Here is a 16,257-nt window from a genome sequence, read left to right on the forward strand (position 1 = left end):
TATATATATATATACCGATGTTCGTTTTAAAGCCACATCAGAGACAAAAAGATAAACGCTTTGCGCATAGAGGGGGATCACATCTTTTGAAAACTTCAGCAATGTGTGGGTGGGCATGTAGCCACTATTGTTTCATAATGAGAAACCAGCATGACACTTGGATAACATCCGTGTTTAACTAGCAAAACCTAACTGCTCTTCTTGATTTTCTCACTTTGTGTGTTTGCTTAGCTTCCGCAGAGTAGTTTAACATAATTTAGTTCATTTTTGTCATTAAGAAGGTAGGAATAGGCACAAATTGTGCAGCCAGTAAAGGATGGCATAACTAGACTCCCAATCAAGAATTTGGAACTTGGAAGAAAACTCTGAATAACACTTGCCAAATATAAATACAGTTTAAATCGCATGGTGATGCACTGAAAATGTTAAACCTGCCAGTTTGTGCGTAAGCATATAAACAAATAGCTAAATAAAAGTACAACGTAGAATGTGAAGAACTATATACCAGAATGACTGAAACACAATGTTTGAAATATATATATATTAACTGAACGTCTTAGCTTCGTCTCTCCTCAGAGCTCCAGGTCTAGGAGGGGAACCCAGACTGGTCCGTTCATTTCTGGAACTTCCCCTCAAGTCTGAAAAGTCTAGAAAGGAGACGAGACGGAAGTAGTTCAACCCAGATCTATTTCTGGTTGGTTCACAAGGTTGAGGTGTTCAGGGAATAAACTGGTTTCCCTAAACATCCATCATCTGTGAGCATGTAGACAACCCTAGCAAAATTGGGTGTCTAATGTTTAAACTTAGGTAGAAATGTTTTTAAGCCTTGTGTACTGTGGCCCCCAAGCATCTGGCTCGTTTTGATTAATTTAATCAATGGCTAATTAAGGGAGATTGGACATATGGCCTCCGTGTTATATTCCTTAAACTCTTCCTTAATATCTTTAATTGCCAGAAACTTTTCAAAGTTCTCCTCCACAGCTGATGCTTATAGTGGAGTTCTTTGAAAAAGGCAAATGAGAGACCTGTTTACGAGCTCTGCAAATCTCAGCCTAATCTCTCCCTATGCTGTCCCAAGCACACAGCTATAAGCCAAAAACCTTCCAGTCTAGCTCCTCGGCAGTTCCTGTTACAGATGTTCCTCTGTCTATCCACCGTCTCCAGAGGCTGCAAGAGCAGCACACATGCCCAGCAGGCTTTCAGGCCTCATTAGGATGTGACTCACCAGAATGAGAGGCTTTTGGTCGAACCCCCCACAGTGAAGCTTTCATCGGAAATAGAGTCATAAGTTGTAGAAATTACAGTGCTTAATCTCCTATTAGCAGTAGATGTGACAGTGTTTCAGAGAAGTTGGGTGGGGATGGACTCTCATTTCTGAGAAAGGATGAGAGGAAAGTAAAAACAAGAGTGCAGGTTTGCTAGAGTTTAGTAATTAGGAAGGAAAGAAAAAAAAGAAAAACGCCTAATGCAGTTCTAGAAGTAGATGCGATACAAGAAAAGTTACCAGAACGTCTTAAATTTTTGTAAATATGCAAAATGTAACGACTATGGGCTATCCTTATCAGGGTGTTTCACAAAGTAACCAGTGTTTATGTAAAAGCCGAGCAAAGTGCAGATAAAAGTGTGAATCAAAACCCCATTTTAGCAGGCTATTCAAGTTGAAGTGAACTCTTAACTGAATCCCTGCCTCGTGATAATGCCTCAGCGAATGAAGCAGAAGAAAATCAATGTTGATTTAGTAATTCCTCACAGGTCAAACGTCGCTCTAAGCCCCTCTGTGGTCTTCAAGTTGTGCTTTCGGGTGACAAACAAATGGTCTCTACATATGCCACACAGGTGACATTGTGCTTGGTAACAATGTTATTTCTGCAGCCCACCAGCAGTTCTTGTCAGTCGATTCTTCTTGTTTAAACTGATTAGTTGCAATGTAAAAAGTTGGTAAAGTGGGTGGAATGCAGTCATCCTCTCGTAACCGGGAAGTTATTTTTGTATTTATTTATTGCAGCTATGTTAAATTTGTTAGTGTCAATTCTCCTTTTTCTTTTTCACTTCTCTTAATGTAGTTAATTGTAACCCTTTGTGAAAGAAAGAAGTGATAAATTGTAAAGTGTGAAGAACATCTGGCATGGATTTTCACAGCAAAATAATAAGGAACGGTGAGGTGTTTAGCCCTTTGTAGAACTACCTTTCACTGTGATTACAGCTAAAAGTCATGTTTTCGTTGTTATATAAACCCCAGATCTGTCGAGTGTACACCTAATACTTGTCCAATGTTTTTTCCAGATTCTTCCACCCGAGCTGGGGATCTCTCCAGCTCCTTCAGAGTAAAATTGAATAAAAAAAATACATTAAAAAATAAATAAAAATAAGAATGAAATGTGGACTGATATGCAATATTACTTTATGCACATTCTCTAATAAGTCAGGCTGTCAGTTTAAGTAGATGACAATGTCTACCTAATTGCCATACTCTCTCCATCTTCAGATGTGTTGTACAGGGCTCCATATTGTTTTAATAACCTAAGCCTGGCCTTTCTACTGTGCTTCTTGGTCTATATGAAGTATTTTGTCCTTGAACAGAGCTCTGAGCCTTTCACTGAACAACTGAACTTACACTGTGATTAAAACACCTGCAGGACTTTGTGTTTCCTTTTGTTTTCACGGTTGAAAGAGCAAAAGGAGCTGAATAAATGTCAGCCAAACTTTTCAATTTTTTTCTAAACAAAAACTTGGAAAGCAACATATCAGGTTTTATTCCACTTTGAAATTATGCTGTGAAACATTCAAGAAACATGGATACTTTTCCAAAGCAACACAAATTAGTGCCTGATTGTTTCTCATTTAGTGGGAAACTCCCAGCTGTCATGTGTCATTTAAAACGTACCACTTTAATAACAATAATCTTATTACAACTGTGCATCACCAGGGTGGGTTGGTGCCACTTAGTCTTTGTTTTTCCATTAGAGAAAAGCAGTACAGCAATTTTTCAGAATAAAATGAAAAGCTTAAAGATAAGTGGACAATTGCAAACAGACTGTGACTACAACATCAATGTTTTACATATAGTTTTATCTTGGGGTAAAACATGCACTTAGTAAATATATGAAAATATTGAAATCAAGTTTATGAGTCAAGCTCCCGAGGAAAAATGGCAACTTATAGATAGTGATAGGACAATTTGGGAACAGGAAAACATATCTTACACAATAGCATAAACTTGTGTTAGCAGCTCTTTCTAAACATACATTTTAAATTAGGTGGAAACCACAAACTTTGCATCTGACTGTCAGGAAAACAAAGCACATGTTTTGTGGATTCATAAAAGCTCCACATTTCGACTTGCCGTTAGGAAGCAGGTATTCCAGGTTTTATGTGCCACACAGTTTGTAATCAATAAAAGGTACAAATGCAGCGTCTACGATAGCATATCGGAGCCATAGCAGAGGCAGCTTATGGCTTCTAATAGAAAACATTCAGATTTTGCTTGTTAATGAAAATTGACTACGATTAGATAATTATTACAGAAGTTTTTTTTATGTGCAAAAATCTAAGCAAAAAGCAGAGAATGAAAAAAATAAATCATAAAAAAATCCCTTCAGACTCCATCTGAGGTTGCAAGTGGAAATCGATACCCTTAATTGTTTCACTTTAAACTTGGCGGAATTAATTATTCATAAATTAAAATGTACAAACAGTGTCTCGAAAACATCCCCTCAACTCTGACAAGGGTCCAGCTGTACAATCCAATAATCACAGTTTGAGCATCACAAAAGACTCAATCAGGCATTAGTTTAGAGTCACACCCAGTGTAAATGCGTACGAGGCTCAGAGCTGCAAGGCTTCGTGATCAAATATTGTAATGTGTCAGCCTGGCTGCAATCCAACTCGTTCTCCTTTTGCAAATTAATTTCACATCTCGACAATTAAACTGGACATCTGGTAAAATCCTTCTGTTTTTAGGCTGTTAAGAACTAAGCAAGAAAAAAAACATGATTTGTTCTGAAGAAAAACTCCATTTTCCTAACTGTGCAGGATTTTGATCAGTCAAACAAATCAGTGTTTGTATTTCTTTTAAGACACACGCTAATTAAGAACCGCAATGAAACTCGAAATCACTAAACAAATGTAAGAGGAAGCATTGTGGCTGTAGGGCAGATGTTAAAACCATAGTTTCTTGAGTGTAATGGGAAAATTATCCATCCATCCATCCATTTTCTTGCACCCTTGTACCTCACTGGGGTCGGGAGGGGTGCTGGTGCCCATCTCCAGTTAACGTTCCAGGCGAGAGGCGGGGTCACCCTGGACAGGTTGCCAGTCTGTCGCAGGGCAACACAGAGACACACAAGACAAACRACCATGCACACACACACTCACACCTAGGGGCAATTTAGGGAGGCCAATTAACCTGACAGTCATGTTTTTGGACCGTGGGAGGAAACCGGAGTACCCGGAGAAAACCCACAGGGAGAACATGCAAACTCCATGCAGAAAGACCGGGGCCGGGAATTGAACCCAGAACCTTCTTCCTGCAAGGCAACAGCTCTACCAACTGCACCACGGGAAAATTATATCTTGGGAATATAAATTAAAGAATTCTGAAGCACTGTAGCAACACCTAGAATTTAATACTATGTGTGGTATTTGAAAGACAATGTGTGGTTTTTTTCTTGGTTTTCACTCTATGACTGACAGATTTCATACAAAGTGGAAAGGGAAATGGATTTGCTCGCTTTTCAATATTGAACGGTATGAAAGCAGAACTGTATATTCACTGTTCATTTGTTTCCATATTGTCTGCAGGTAGAGTTTGTGTTGTTTTGATAGTTGGAATTAAATAATCCAAAAGCACTGTCTCGCCTGCTCTAATGAGAAATGTTGCAACATTTTTGTCTTCTGTGTGATAAATAACGTAGTGGTGACTGATCTGATTCTGGGTGGCTCCCATATTTGAAATGTTATGCTTTTATTATGCAAATGTCACAAGAGGAGGATAGCATCATCGAAAACTCAAGGAGTGATTAGAAACAGCAGGAGAGCAGGAGATAGAAATGTTCAGACACAAAGTTGCTCATGCGGTGTCACTCAAAAATATGATAGGACTTTCCTTCAAGGGGCTGCAATCAGTTGAAGAGGATAAATAACGGCTTCTGTCTGAGTCAGCTAACTACTTAAGTTTTTCTGGTTAGTCAAACAAAGTCACACGTACAGGCAAAAAAAGAAGAAAGTCAAGAGTTTCTCTTTTTCTATAAAGAAACGAGGATTTTCTCTGGAGCAGAAAACGATGTTGATCTTTTCCACTGAGAATTCAAAACATTTCTGTAAAATGACTGCGTCTTATTTAGCCGGTAGCACAGGTCGTCACGGTGAGATCCCATTAACCCAAATGGCTGGAGCAATCAAAAAACTGGCTCAGTTCCGGCATGAGATTCATTATTCAGAAGACCATCTCCTAAGCGGGCAGGGTCATTCTCGCCAGCCCACAGTCTCTGTGCATCAGTGTGTTTGTGTGCAACACGTCTTCTGAAAGAGATGCACAAATGGGAAAGCGTGTCCCTGTTCTGCTTAAAAGCATCTCGGTGAAAAGTTGCCAGTACAACAGGGAGCCACTCCGAAAATAAGACACACAGAAAAAAAAAGTCCCTCAATTCTACAGAAATAATAATAATAATAATGACATTACAACCACAAACTTTAATCTATTTTCTTGAAATTGTATGTGATAAAAAAACACAAAGTAGAGCTTATTTATGAATAAGTAAATGGTTTTTCCACATTGTTTTGGATGAAAACAATATTGGGCGTCAGTACCAGAGACGACTTTTTGGAAAACTTTTAAATTGGTCCATCAGTGTGGGGGGAACCGGCTCTATTACACAAATCATTAACTATCTAAAATGTGTCCCCACACAGATGACTCAACGTTGATCTTGTACACATGCGTTAGTATTGCCTCCAATTACGGGAATTCTGGGCTTTTATATTTTGATACATTAGCAAAAGGATATAACGTTACAGCATGTCCACACCCACTTCCAGCTCTCTTCGGCAGCACATCAACCTGTTCCCAGCCAGCTGAAGCACATTCCTCTGTTACTTCTACTTCCCAGCTGGCTATCTCGCTTTGGTGGAAATGTGCTATACCCTCTCTCTAGTTTGCATGGATCAATGACTTTTTATAGAATATAGTATTAGGAAGGCTGGGATTCTCTGGTAAAGGCTTTCAAAATATTTTTGAGATTATCTGTAGCTGATAATATCAGCTACAAATAATCATTTATTCTGTGTTTTTACTAAATTATTGTTTTCCTATTTTTATTTTTTTCTTGTTAATTTATTTTTGGGGTAATGGTTTATTGGTTGGGGGGAGGTCTGATGCCAGATATTAAAGATCGCTTGCAGAAAATCAAAGACTGCTCTTAGACAGCAATGGTGTAAATCAAAGCATATTGGCCCACATTTTCAGTCACTGGTCCAGTCAAAGTTCTGACTAATTGAGAATGAGTGGCAAGCAAGACATAAACATTTAAATTCATAGATGCTTCCCACCCAGTCTGAGATCTTCAGTCAATCACACAAAATCCCCCCGAAATACATTGAAGTTTGTGTTTGTGGCCCAGCAAAACGACAAAGAGTTCAAGAAATACGAATACCTCGGATCACAAGTTCTAGAGTTCACGCTGATCCAAGAGTGACTAAATCAGCCAGTCCTCGTTAAGTTGGCGTGGAGGATGTATTTTCATTCATGTCTAAAACTGCAAGACAAAAGGTGTTGTATCTCACGGTGACGAACGCCGCACTGCATCCTGTCAAACAACCACATCCTCGTCACGCAGCCTCTCCTTAGCCTCCTCTCTCTTTCTCTTTCTCTCTTTCTCTTGTCCTCTTTACTCTGTTGTCAGGCCTGAATGTGGCAGAGGTCCTTTCCTTTGTTGCACGCACAGTGAGGGGGAAGCCTGACAGCCTCATAATTCAACACCAGCTCATAAGGACACAGAGGAGCTGCGGCTCCACAGAGCAGGGGGAGAAAGAGCTGAGCAGAAGGGTGAAAAATGCTCCTCGTTCCGAAACTTGGCCTACCTGCGGTTTTTCCAATTAAAAGTTCTGATACCAATGTGGCAGCACTGATCCAAATTCAGAGATTAACGTAATACCATCACTGTTAGAATGCATGAGGCCAAGGAGGTGGAATATCACGAAAAAAAAAAAAAACTGAAATAACATCTGCACTGCGACAAGCCGTCTACATGTCCTTGGAGTAGGTTTAGATAAAGGCACCGTTTTTTTCACTAATGTCCATTTATGGACTGTCAAAGACGAAGTGTCTATCTGATACAGCTTTCATTTTTTATTGCAAGACTGAGCTCTGTGAGTTACATTAGCAAATTTCTTTGCAGTTCAACTCAGACGACGGATTTGAAGTTTGTCCTTGGTTTTTAAGTGCAAACTTTTGTTGACCCAATTTGGTTCAGTTATCAAATGCGTTTTAGAGTAAGAAAATCTCTTAATCCCCAAACCAAATGTTCACCATATGGTAGACTATTTTTATTTCCTAGAGATGAGAAAGAAAAGGTTAAAAATACTCCTCTTTTTGTGACTTGAATTGTTTAAATAATCATAGGAACGACATGGATAAGAACAAATCACTGGTATTACTACACCTAAACAACTTATCAAAAGTGTTGACTTATCATAAGGTCTGACTGATTGCAATCTCTAGAACTGTCCTCACGCCCTTATCACATCACTATCAAATTAACTGGAAATTTTAGATTACAGTTCATTTGCATATGTTTGACTTAAACCATGGAATACCCCAAAAGCTCAATTTAAGTTACCGTTTTTTTATTTTTTTTTTTAAATCTATGCATCCTATAACATGTAGATTTTGATTGTTGATGCAGAGTTTTAAATTGTCGTCCTCAGAATTCTCCTCTACTTTTTAATTGCATTTTTGATATGTGACTATCCATCCATCCATCCATCCATCCATCCATCCATTTTGTTTACACCCTTGTCCCTTAGTGGGGTCGGGAGGATATGTGACTAATTTTACTGAATTTTAATGTAAAATGTCTGTCTCAAAGACTAAGTTCAGTCTTTGAGCCAGACATTTGGAGAAAGAACCTCACCATGTAACGCTGAGCCCGAGCTATCGACCGTTCAGATCTGGTCAAAGACCTCAATCAATGTAATATCGGAATATATTTTCAAATATTAAGCAAGAGAAAAGTGCAGTAGCTTTCTATTACTCAGCTAAGTGAAGGGGCAGGGAAACTGTAAGAACATGACAGAAAATATTTGCATGTTTCAGTACCAGTAACTAACCCAGGCCTTGAATCTATACCACATACCGCAAAACATTTAAAATGAAAGTTACAATTTTGCTATCAGATCCAATTTTTTTTTTTTTTTATCTGTAGCATTGAGAGATTTGAAATGTATGATTTTATTTTCAAATTGCCAAAAAAAAAAAGGAACAACCAAAGACAACAAAAGAATTCTTATATATTTGCAATATTATATTAATATAAGATATAAAACTGATCCTGAAGTGACCGGATTTTTTTATTTCAATTATTTACAATACAGATACCTATATTGTAAAGGAACTATATCATGGTGTTAATATTTTATTATTCAAAACTTAAAATGTTTAATGGCCTGGTGGAGAGCTTATACTTGTATTTAAGTATACTGTTATGGCCAGAACAACCCTTGTAAAAATTTGATGCTGATATCTGGCAGTCTGGGAAGAAGTTATGAAATCAACCCTGAAGCATCCTTCAGTCTCTCTGACGCCTGGAGAAGGCTGAGGAGACAAGCAGCCTGCCATTAAAAACCTCGCACTACTTATCTGACAACATCGAAGAAAGCAGGATTGAGAAGAAGTTGCTTGTCTTAACAAAGAAACTAACATTATTTTCTGCAAATGGTTCAAATGTCCTAATGTCTCAAAATAGACATGCAAAGAAGAAAACATATATAATGAAACCAATGATGTACTTACTTCAGTGGAAGTCTCAAATCATATGAATATGTTTGTGCATGCAATTAAAGGACTACTTTACATAGTCCTCCTGCCCACGCCAGGAGAGAACTAACACCTGCCACACGCTAAGTTCAGCTGTTTGGTTGTTTTTTTGTTTTTTAATCCTCTTTCTGCATTATTCACCTTTTTACTTGGCAGATATTCAGAAGACTGCGGAGCAGAGCCGTGCAGACCACTGTATAATTTACTGCGCTGTGGCTGAATCGCTAAAAGTATTTGCACTTTGCAGTTTTGTTTCTATTATTCCTGCTCTGTTAATGAGAGTTTCGCTTTATGAACCGTTAAATCTGCATGACAATAAATTCTCAGGAGGAGAACAGCAACACAGCAGGTGAGCCACAAGCTGCGGCGAGACTCAACAAAAATAAACAGAGGTGACGCTCATGAAACCCAATGTAGATATACAAGTACAAGTGATAGCGGTGTTTTCTCTTCTGTAGCATTCTTCAAATTCTATTGACTCCTCTCCTGTACAGCCTCATTTTGCCTGTTTGACTTGAGGCTAAGACAAGGAGAGAACAAACCCAGGGAAGGCCAACTGGCCACCAAACATACCACAGACCCACAGGGGAAAATGTTCTGAGAAAAGAAAAAATAGAAAGCACAGACAAACAAGTTCCCAAGTTCTGAGTCACAGCAAACACTAGAAAAGTGAGGAAGTGCAATACCTCCAACAAAGTATGAGTTATCAGACCCTTTTAACTTGTTCACATTTTGTCACAATATAACTACAATATATTTTCTTGGAGCTTTATGAGATAACTAAAATCAAACTCTGTGGAAAATTGCAAAGTTCAGACAAGAGGAAGAACGTTTCTCCAAACTAGAAATCTGAAAAGTGTTGTGTGCATTTGGTGTGCTGAGTCAATCATTTGTAGAACTTTTTTTTTTGTTTTTTTTTTTTTGCTGCAGTTAGGCGCATGTCTTTTCCTAGCACATCTAGAAACTGAATGTTTTGCTCTTTGGGAGAGGCACAATCATCTTCTCTCTTGGAGAGGCACAATTTGTCCTCTGAATTATATGAAGCTCTTTATTAAGTCTGCAACATGTTTGAACAGACACAGCACCTGGTGAGCCTCCCCCTGATGGCAACACCCAAGAGAGCTCAGAGGACGCTGCGCAAGCCCTAAAATTAACGGGAGTACAAACATCTCACTATACAGATGAGTCACTTGAGTGCTTATTGTGTATGTTTGGATTATGCTTTTTTTTTTTTTTTTTTGGTGAAATGTTTGAGCATTCTTTTTATTAGAATCGGTAGATTTATTTTAAATGGGCTGTTTGCTTGACGTGGATCCAGAACATAAGCATGAGGTCGTACCAGAGGTTAGCCGACGTTAGTCATATCAGAACCAGTTTTGATAATTACTCTTAATTATTGTCTTGTTGGATCATCCAATTCTGTTCAGCATCTGACCAAAGCTGTCGCAGTGACAGTGAAAATATTTGGAAGAATCAGCTTAAGGAATTCAAACTAAGCGGAAATGTAACCAATTTAATTAGGTAAAAATGTGTCTTTATATATTTGAGCCTGTTTGTGTGTGATCCTGTTGACATTCAGCCTAAAAATAATAAAAAGTTAAAACTTCAAAACTGATAACCTATAAGGAGTGTGCGTAAACTTTTTGACCAAATTATGTTTCATTATGCTAAAACAATAAACGTTGTCAACATGTTAGTCATTTCTGTCTAAAATCTCTGCTGTAACGCATCTAAAAACTAAAAATCCCAGTTTGTCATTGAACACTCTGCAGCAAGGAAGAGACGCCCTGACGAGATCGTCTGCATGTTCACTATCGCACACCTACATCCTCTCAGCATGACATAAGAACACACTGAAGCCGGTTCACTATTTTTACCTTGTGGGTTCAGACTTGTTAATCTCCGCTGAACTATTTTTTGACTTTATGTGGAAAACAGCATGTTGTCGTCTTTCATCCAACCACTTCATTTCTTCATTTTATTCAGAGGAGTAGGGGGCACAGAGTAACCATGGAGACTAAAAAATTATCTATTGGCGCTTACAGGCTGAACCACAGATCATCTTCACAAAATATCTGCTGCTCAGGAAGCGCCACAGGCTTTTACATGACACTTTACTGTACTTCTCTTGACCTTAAACACTTTATTACGAGTTTGTTTGACTTAGTAGTTTTACTTTAAGAACTTGGAAATGTTATATTTAAACTGCAATGAGAACTGCACTGAAAATGCCCCTTATGTAGAGAAAAGGTTAAAAAGAAACTGCAACAAGCTGACATCACTCACCTTGAAAGTCCAGATGGAAACACTGGGTCTAATGTGGCTTATACAGCTGCAGCCGGTGACGAGATTTGCATGTCAAAATGACAGAGTGAACAAAACGCAGCCTAAAGCAGTACTCCCGGGTGACATGCACTCACATGCAGCGCTCTTTCCTTCTGAAAGCATCAATTTCTCCACCGCTGTGAGGAGGAGGGCACAGCAGCGTGACGGAGCGAGACAAGCTCCAATTAAAATCAAGTCTTCAGCTCCTACTCGTCTCAAAGGGGGCGGGATCTGCATCTTTGACAGCATCTTTTCCGTGACGTTTAGCGAAAGACCCCAGGCACTCAAACAACAGACAGAAAGAAAAGAAAGAAAGAAAAAAAAATAAGCCAGATTATTTTACTCGTCGTCTTGTCATTTTATACTGTATAGATTTATACAGTAAAATTATGTTTTATATGTATTAGATGTTAAATACAACAACAAAAACAACAATGATTCTACTGCTGCTACTACTACTAATTTCCTTGTCTATTTCTAGTTTAATTTTGTCAAACATATTATGTTAAACCAAACTAGCTGAGTGCGGCAAAAACTATTTCAGAATTACAGGACCAGCTGGAGGTTATACTGTGCTGCCACCTGCTGGAGAATTGAACGATTGGCAACCTTTCAGAAATTACAAACGCCAAGATTATAATTAAAAGCCAACCAACCATTCAGGAAATGAACAGAAAAATCTGAATTACAAATCTAGTTTTTTTTCCTCCTTTTTTTTCTAAGAAAAAACAAACAAATACACCACAAATTTAATCAAGAATGTGTGTTATATTTCATTTATTTTTTCTTGATGTACAAAGTAGATATATCGAGATAATTTAGCAAGACAAAGCTTAAGTGTCTCTCCTGTTTAGAGGCTTCATAACCAGACCTGCTCACAGTCATCATCAAAACATGTTCACTTTGCTTCGAATTCTGTTGTATTTCTTCTAGAAGTCTTTATGAAAATAATAAGGGAGCTTTTTCTATCACTCCTGGCTTTGATTCTCAAGGACTATGTACTATAGGAAAAAAAGCCTTTTACGTGAGTCTGCTTGGTTGCAATAGATTAAGAGCAAAGGAGCACATTTTTTGCTTCTCACTTTTTTTTCGTAACGAGTTTGAAGGTTGCTGCAGCACCTGTATCTGTAGCTCAAAGACCTGAATTTCATTACAGAGGAATGCGGCACAGCACAGCTCTCTGAGGTCCACTCGGTTTGACTTAGAGAAAGAACTTAATCTTGTTCATTTATTTCTTTTCATCCACGTTAAATGGTTATTTGTTGGAACCACGAAGACGTCTGTTCATCTTAATGGACTTAGTGCTTTTCCAACATTCAGTGTTGAAAGTAGAAACATTCTATAAGGATTCCTATAGAAGAAAGTGCAGGGATTTTATTTAGGCCTTTAGAGTTGCACCCAGAGCTCTTGCAGAGTTCAGCATGTTACACTCTCGAACTTGAATTTATTTACTTCCGATTTTATCTGACAAAGCAGCACAAAAATATGCACATTTGTGAAGTACAAGAAAAACATTTGTTTTTATTTCTTTCTTTAGAACCCAATAGGGTTCAACTGTGTGTCATTTAACCTCAGTATGAGTACAGATGTTCTTTAGAGCGCTCAGTGATTTATTAAGTAAGGTAATTTTATTTATATAGCACATTTTCAGCAACAAGGCAATTCAAAGTGCTTTATATGAGTTAAAAGGAAATACAAACAAAATAACAAACCAAAGGAAAGAAAAAAAGAGGAAAGAACGTGACCAAACAGCATCATAAAGATCAGACTGTTAAGAAATTAAAAGCAGGATTAGTCCATAAAGCAATGCTTCAAAGCTAGAGCTATGTCTCAGGGCGTGTTCATCCAATCACCCAAATACTGAAAAAAACATGACAGAACTGGAGACAAATTGAAACAAAAAAGGGCACAGAATTATGCTGAGGAGATGAATTTAAAAAAAATTGCAAAGAAGCAGCAAAATACCCAGAGTGAAGCACGGAGGTGGAACCATAATGATGTGGGGATGATTTTGTTTTGCAAGTTATGGATGCACTCCACTCCTACACTGAAACACGACAGGGGGAGCATCTTAATGTGAAACTTATAAGTGGCGATACAAAAATAGACGGACTTGTTAGACTACACAAAAAAAATTTTTTTTTTCAAAGTATCATTAAAAAGTGACATTAGACATGTAGTTTGCCGTCCAGCAGGGCATAAAGTCAATATTATATTATGAAGAAACAAATTAGATCAAAATATTTCTGTGTGTCAACATGATTGAGTCATAGACAAGACCCTTTTTCAAATACAAAAGGCTGTAGTTTTGCAAAGCTTGTTGCTAGGTGATAAAATGTTCACGGTATTTAAAGGCAGTTGTAGAGGACAACTAGTATTGCACTTAGTGCAGCTGCTTTTATCACACATCTAATTTCCAGATGTTGTAATGAAAGTCTGTCTTTTACTATACATATTCAGAATAACCATGTATAATTACTGAAAACAAAGTTTGCAACAAGCATTTAACTCACAAAAACCCCCCAAAAAACATTGTGACTGAGTGAGCTGCTGCCAGTTCAAGTCCATCTGAAAACATTATTTGCTATTAGCTGGAAAGTCAATGTTCATATTCACCCATGAATATGGTTGCAGTTAACCCCATAAAAGTTGTGTCTTTTCCCAGTGACTACATTGTGCCTCAGGTCCACAGCAGCATGTGTGATGGAGTTGCTGAATCTTCGATGTGCCTCTGACTTGCTGAATGAGTTTTGGAGGTCTAGAAGGGTGAGGGTTGTGCCTGTCCTACCTGCAGCCTCACTACCTGAAAAGACAGAACGCCTCGGCAGGAAAGAGACGTTAGGACGAGAGCTTCGCAGCTCGCCCCCTTTTGTCTTATCATCCTCTTTATTTGATAATGCATCGTGTAATTTGGACCCGAGTGGATTTCCGACTCCGAGAGGCTGCTTTTTGATTTGTGGATCTTCTTTTTGCAGCTCCGTTGAGTTTGTCTCTGTCTTCACTTTTGCCTCTCGTTGGAAAGAAGAATCGCCGCTCAGGTTAAATTGTTGTGTGTTTGAGAGGTGAACGGTGGCGCCTTGGCTGCTTTTTGATTCAGATTCTTGCATTAGACTTTCGTCGAATCGAATTTTGCGGTTTTCCCTTTCTCTGACATGATCAACAGCCCTTTCCTGTAAGATCTCCAGGGATGGATCAGTATGCTGCACGTCTATTAAGCCAGTTTCGGACTCTGATTGACTGTGACCCATTTGGCTCAAATCTGTTGCTTTGCTGTAATTAGCCATAAGCTCTTGGGGCTGTTTTTGGTATATGTAAGATGGAGCAGTGCTTTGATTTACATTTGACATTTGGAGACCAGCAAAATTGGGGCTGTCACTCCGTTTTGTCTGCAGTCTTCGTCTACGTCCTGCTTTGGGTTTTGATGGAACAAACACAGGACAGGACGATTCTCTCTGTAAGAAAAAAAAAAGCATCAGCATTTCAGTTCTACACATTACTGACAAAATTGTAAAATGTGGTTTACCAGAGGTGCGGAGTGTGAATTAATCCCATTGAGAGTGCTTATTTTCTCCTTGAAATCATCAGTCTTTAAAGGGTTTGCAGGCCCTGATCCTGCAAACATTTAAATCACTTGGTCATTTGAAGCTTTAGAAAATACTAAAATTCAAATCTGTGTTGATGTACATCCAAATTTCTAATGAAAATCCTTCTGGCTTCTCACCAGTGAAGTCCATCTGGTAAGACGTGATCCAGAGTTCCCTCTCCAGGTTTCTCAGAATGTTGCCTGTGCGCTCTGATAACGACAGATTCCAGGGTCGGAGTTTTGGGTTGGGCAGTATTGTCTTCGGAGGAGCTGGGTAGAAAATCTGTGTCTCCCCTTTTACCGGTTTCGAATGCTGGTGTAAAAATGACGGAGGGTAAGTTTTGACGTCTTTATATTTGCTATTATTATTAAGCAAAAAATATTGCATGTGTTAAATGCTCACATCCAAAAATCCATTTTCCCCTGTCCATGAAACAGCCATTTTCCTGGATTTAACTGGGTTTTCCAAGATTTCGTGTCGATACGGACCTCCTGTGGTCGTAGACAGAGTGGGATGAAATGAACTATCAGTCAACAAAGAGGCACCTGTCTATTCAAAGACTACAGGTGCCTCTATATGAATTTGTCTCATAATTTCACAGTCAGAAGCACACACTAAGAAACACCTGAAGTTTGAGCAAGGTAAATCCTTCTTCAAATCACCTGTATGTGATTTTAACCATTTTATGTGGGACTACATTGGGGTGTCCTAATATAATCCTCACTCGTAAATAGTTTCAAATATTATTATTTTTTTCTTCCAATTTTAATTCCTTGTTTTACATTTTCAGTAGAAAAAACACAGGATTTTAGATATCTTAATTTTTCACTTGATCTGTTTGTTGCAGTTGTGTGATTGTCTTTAAACCATGTCTAAGTTTTCATTAACTTGTCAAGGTTGGTGTTCGACAATGTGAGTAACTTAGTGAGTTTCTACGATTTAATCTTAAATTATAACAAAACTCACAGCTGGACAAAAGGCAAAAGCGAGACAAGGAACTTAGAGTGGATGGAAGAGAAGGAAACCAGCAAAGAAAGAAAAAACCCCCGCCAAAAAACCAGGAGGCTTAAAAACTGAGGAGACTGAAGTGTGACATTGAAACCAGTTGAGTCTTATCGCAGGGATGCAGGGCGGCTAGGGAAGTAGATCAATTAACATCGAGGTAGCTGAACTAATAAGATGAATCCAATTAGGAAAAAGCCAAACACTAAACTCCAGAAAAACATCAATAATAAATGACCCAGGAATGATCAGGGAGAAACTAAAGCACATAAACTTACAGATCATGACAGATACACCCGTGCATGTGTATATATA

At 38.4% G+C, this 16,257-nt stretch overlaps 2 protein-coding genes across 4 annotated transcripts in view; both read right to left on the reverse strand.

Annotated features, from left to right (window-relative positions):
- Window positions 1-11,485, reverse strand: part of osbpl3b (oxysterol binding protein-like 3b) — a 43,090-nt gene extending 31,605 nt beyond the window's left edge. For all 3 annotated transcript variants that reach the window (XM_017309751.1, XM_008432516.2, XM_008432518.2), the window contains exon 1: window positions 11,318-11,485. The gene's annotated coding sequence lies outside the window, so the exon portion shown is untranslated. The remainder of the gene's footprint in view (window positions 1-11,317) is intronic.
- Window positions 11,486-13,043: 1,558 nt separating this feature from the next.
- Window positions 13,044-16,257, reverse strand: part of spmip4 (sperm microtubule inner protein 4) — an 8,222-nt gene continuing 5,008 nt past the window's right edge. Inside the window, exons 7-10 of the mRNA XM_008432513.2 lie at window positions 15,343-15,431; window positions 15,078-15,252; window positions 14,880-14,968; window positions 13,044-14,808 (exon numbers count right to left, since the gene is read on the reverse strand). Of these exons, the coding sequence (XP_008430735.1) occupies window positions 13,969-14,808; window positions 14,880-14,968; window positions 15,078-15,252; window positions 15,343-15,431 (1,193 nt within the window). The 3' untranslated portion in view covers window positions 13,044-13,968. The remainder of the gene's footprint in view (window positions 14,809-14,879; window positions 14,969-15,077; window positions 15,253-15,342; window positions 15,432-16,257) is intronic.

Source organism: Poecilia reticulata, linkage group LG16, assembly GCF_000633615.1.
Source record: "Poecilia reticulata strain Guanapo linkage group LG16, Guppy_female_1.0+MT, whole genome shotgun sequence".
NCBI classification, from domain to species: Eukaryota; Metazoa; Chordata; class Actinopteri; order Cyprinodontiformes; family Poeciliidae; genus Poecilia; species Poecilia reticulata.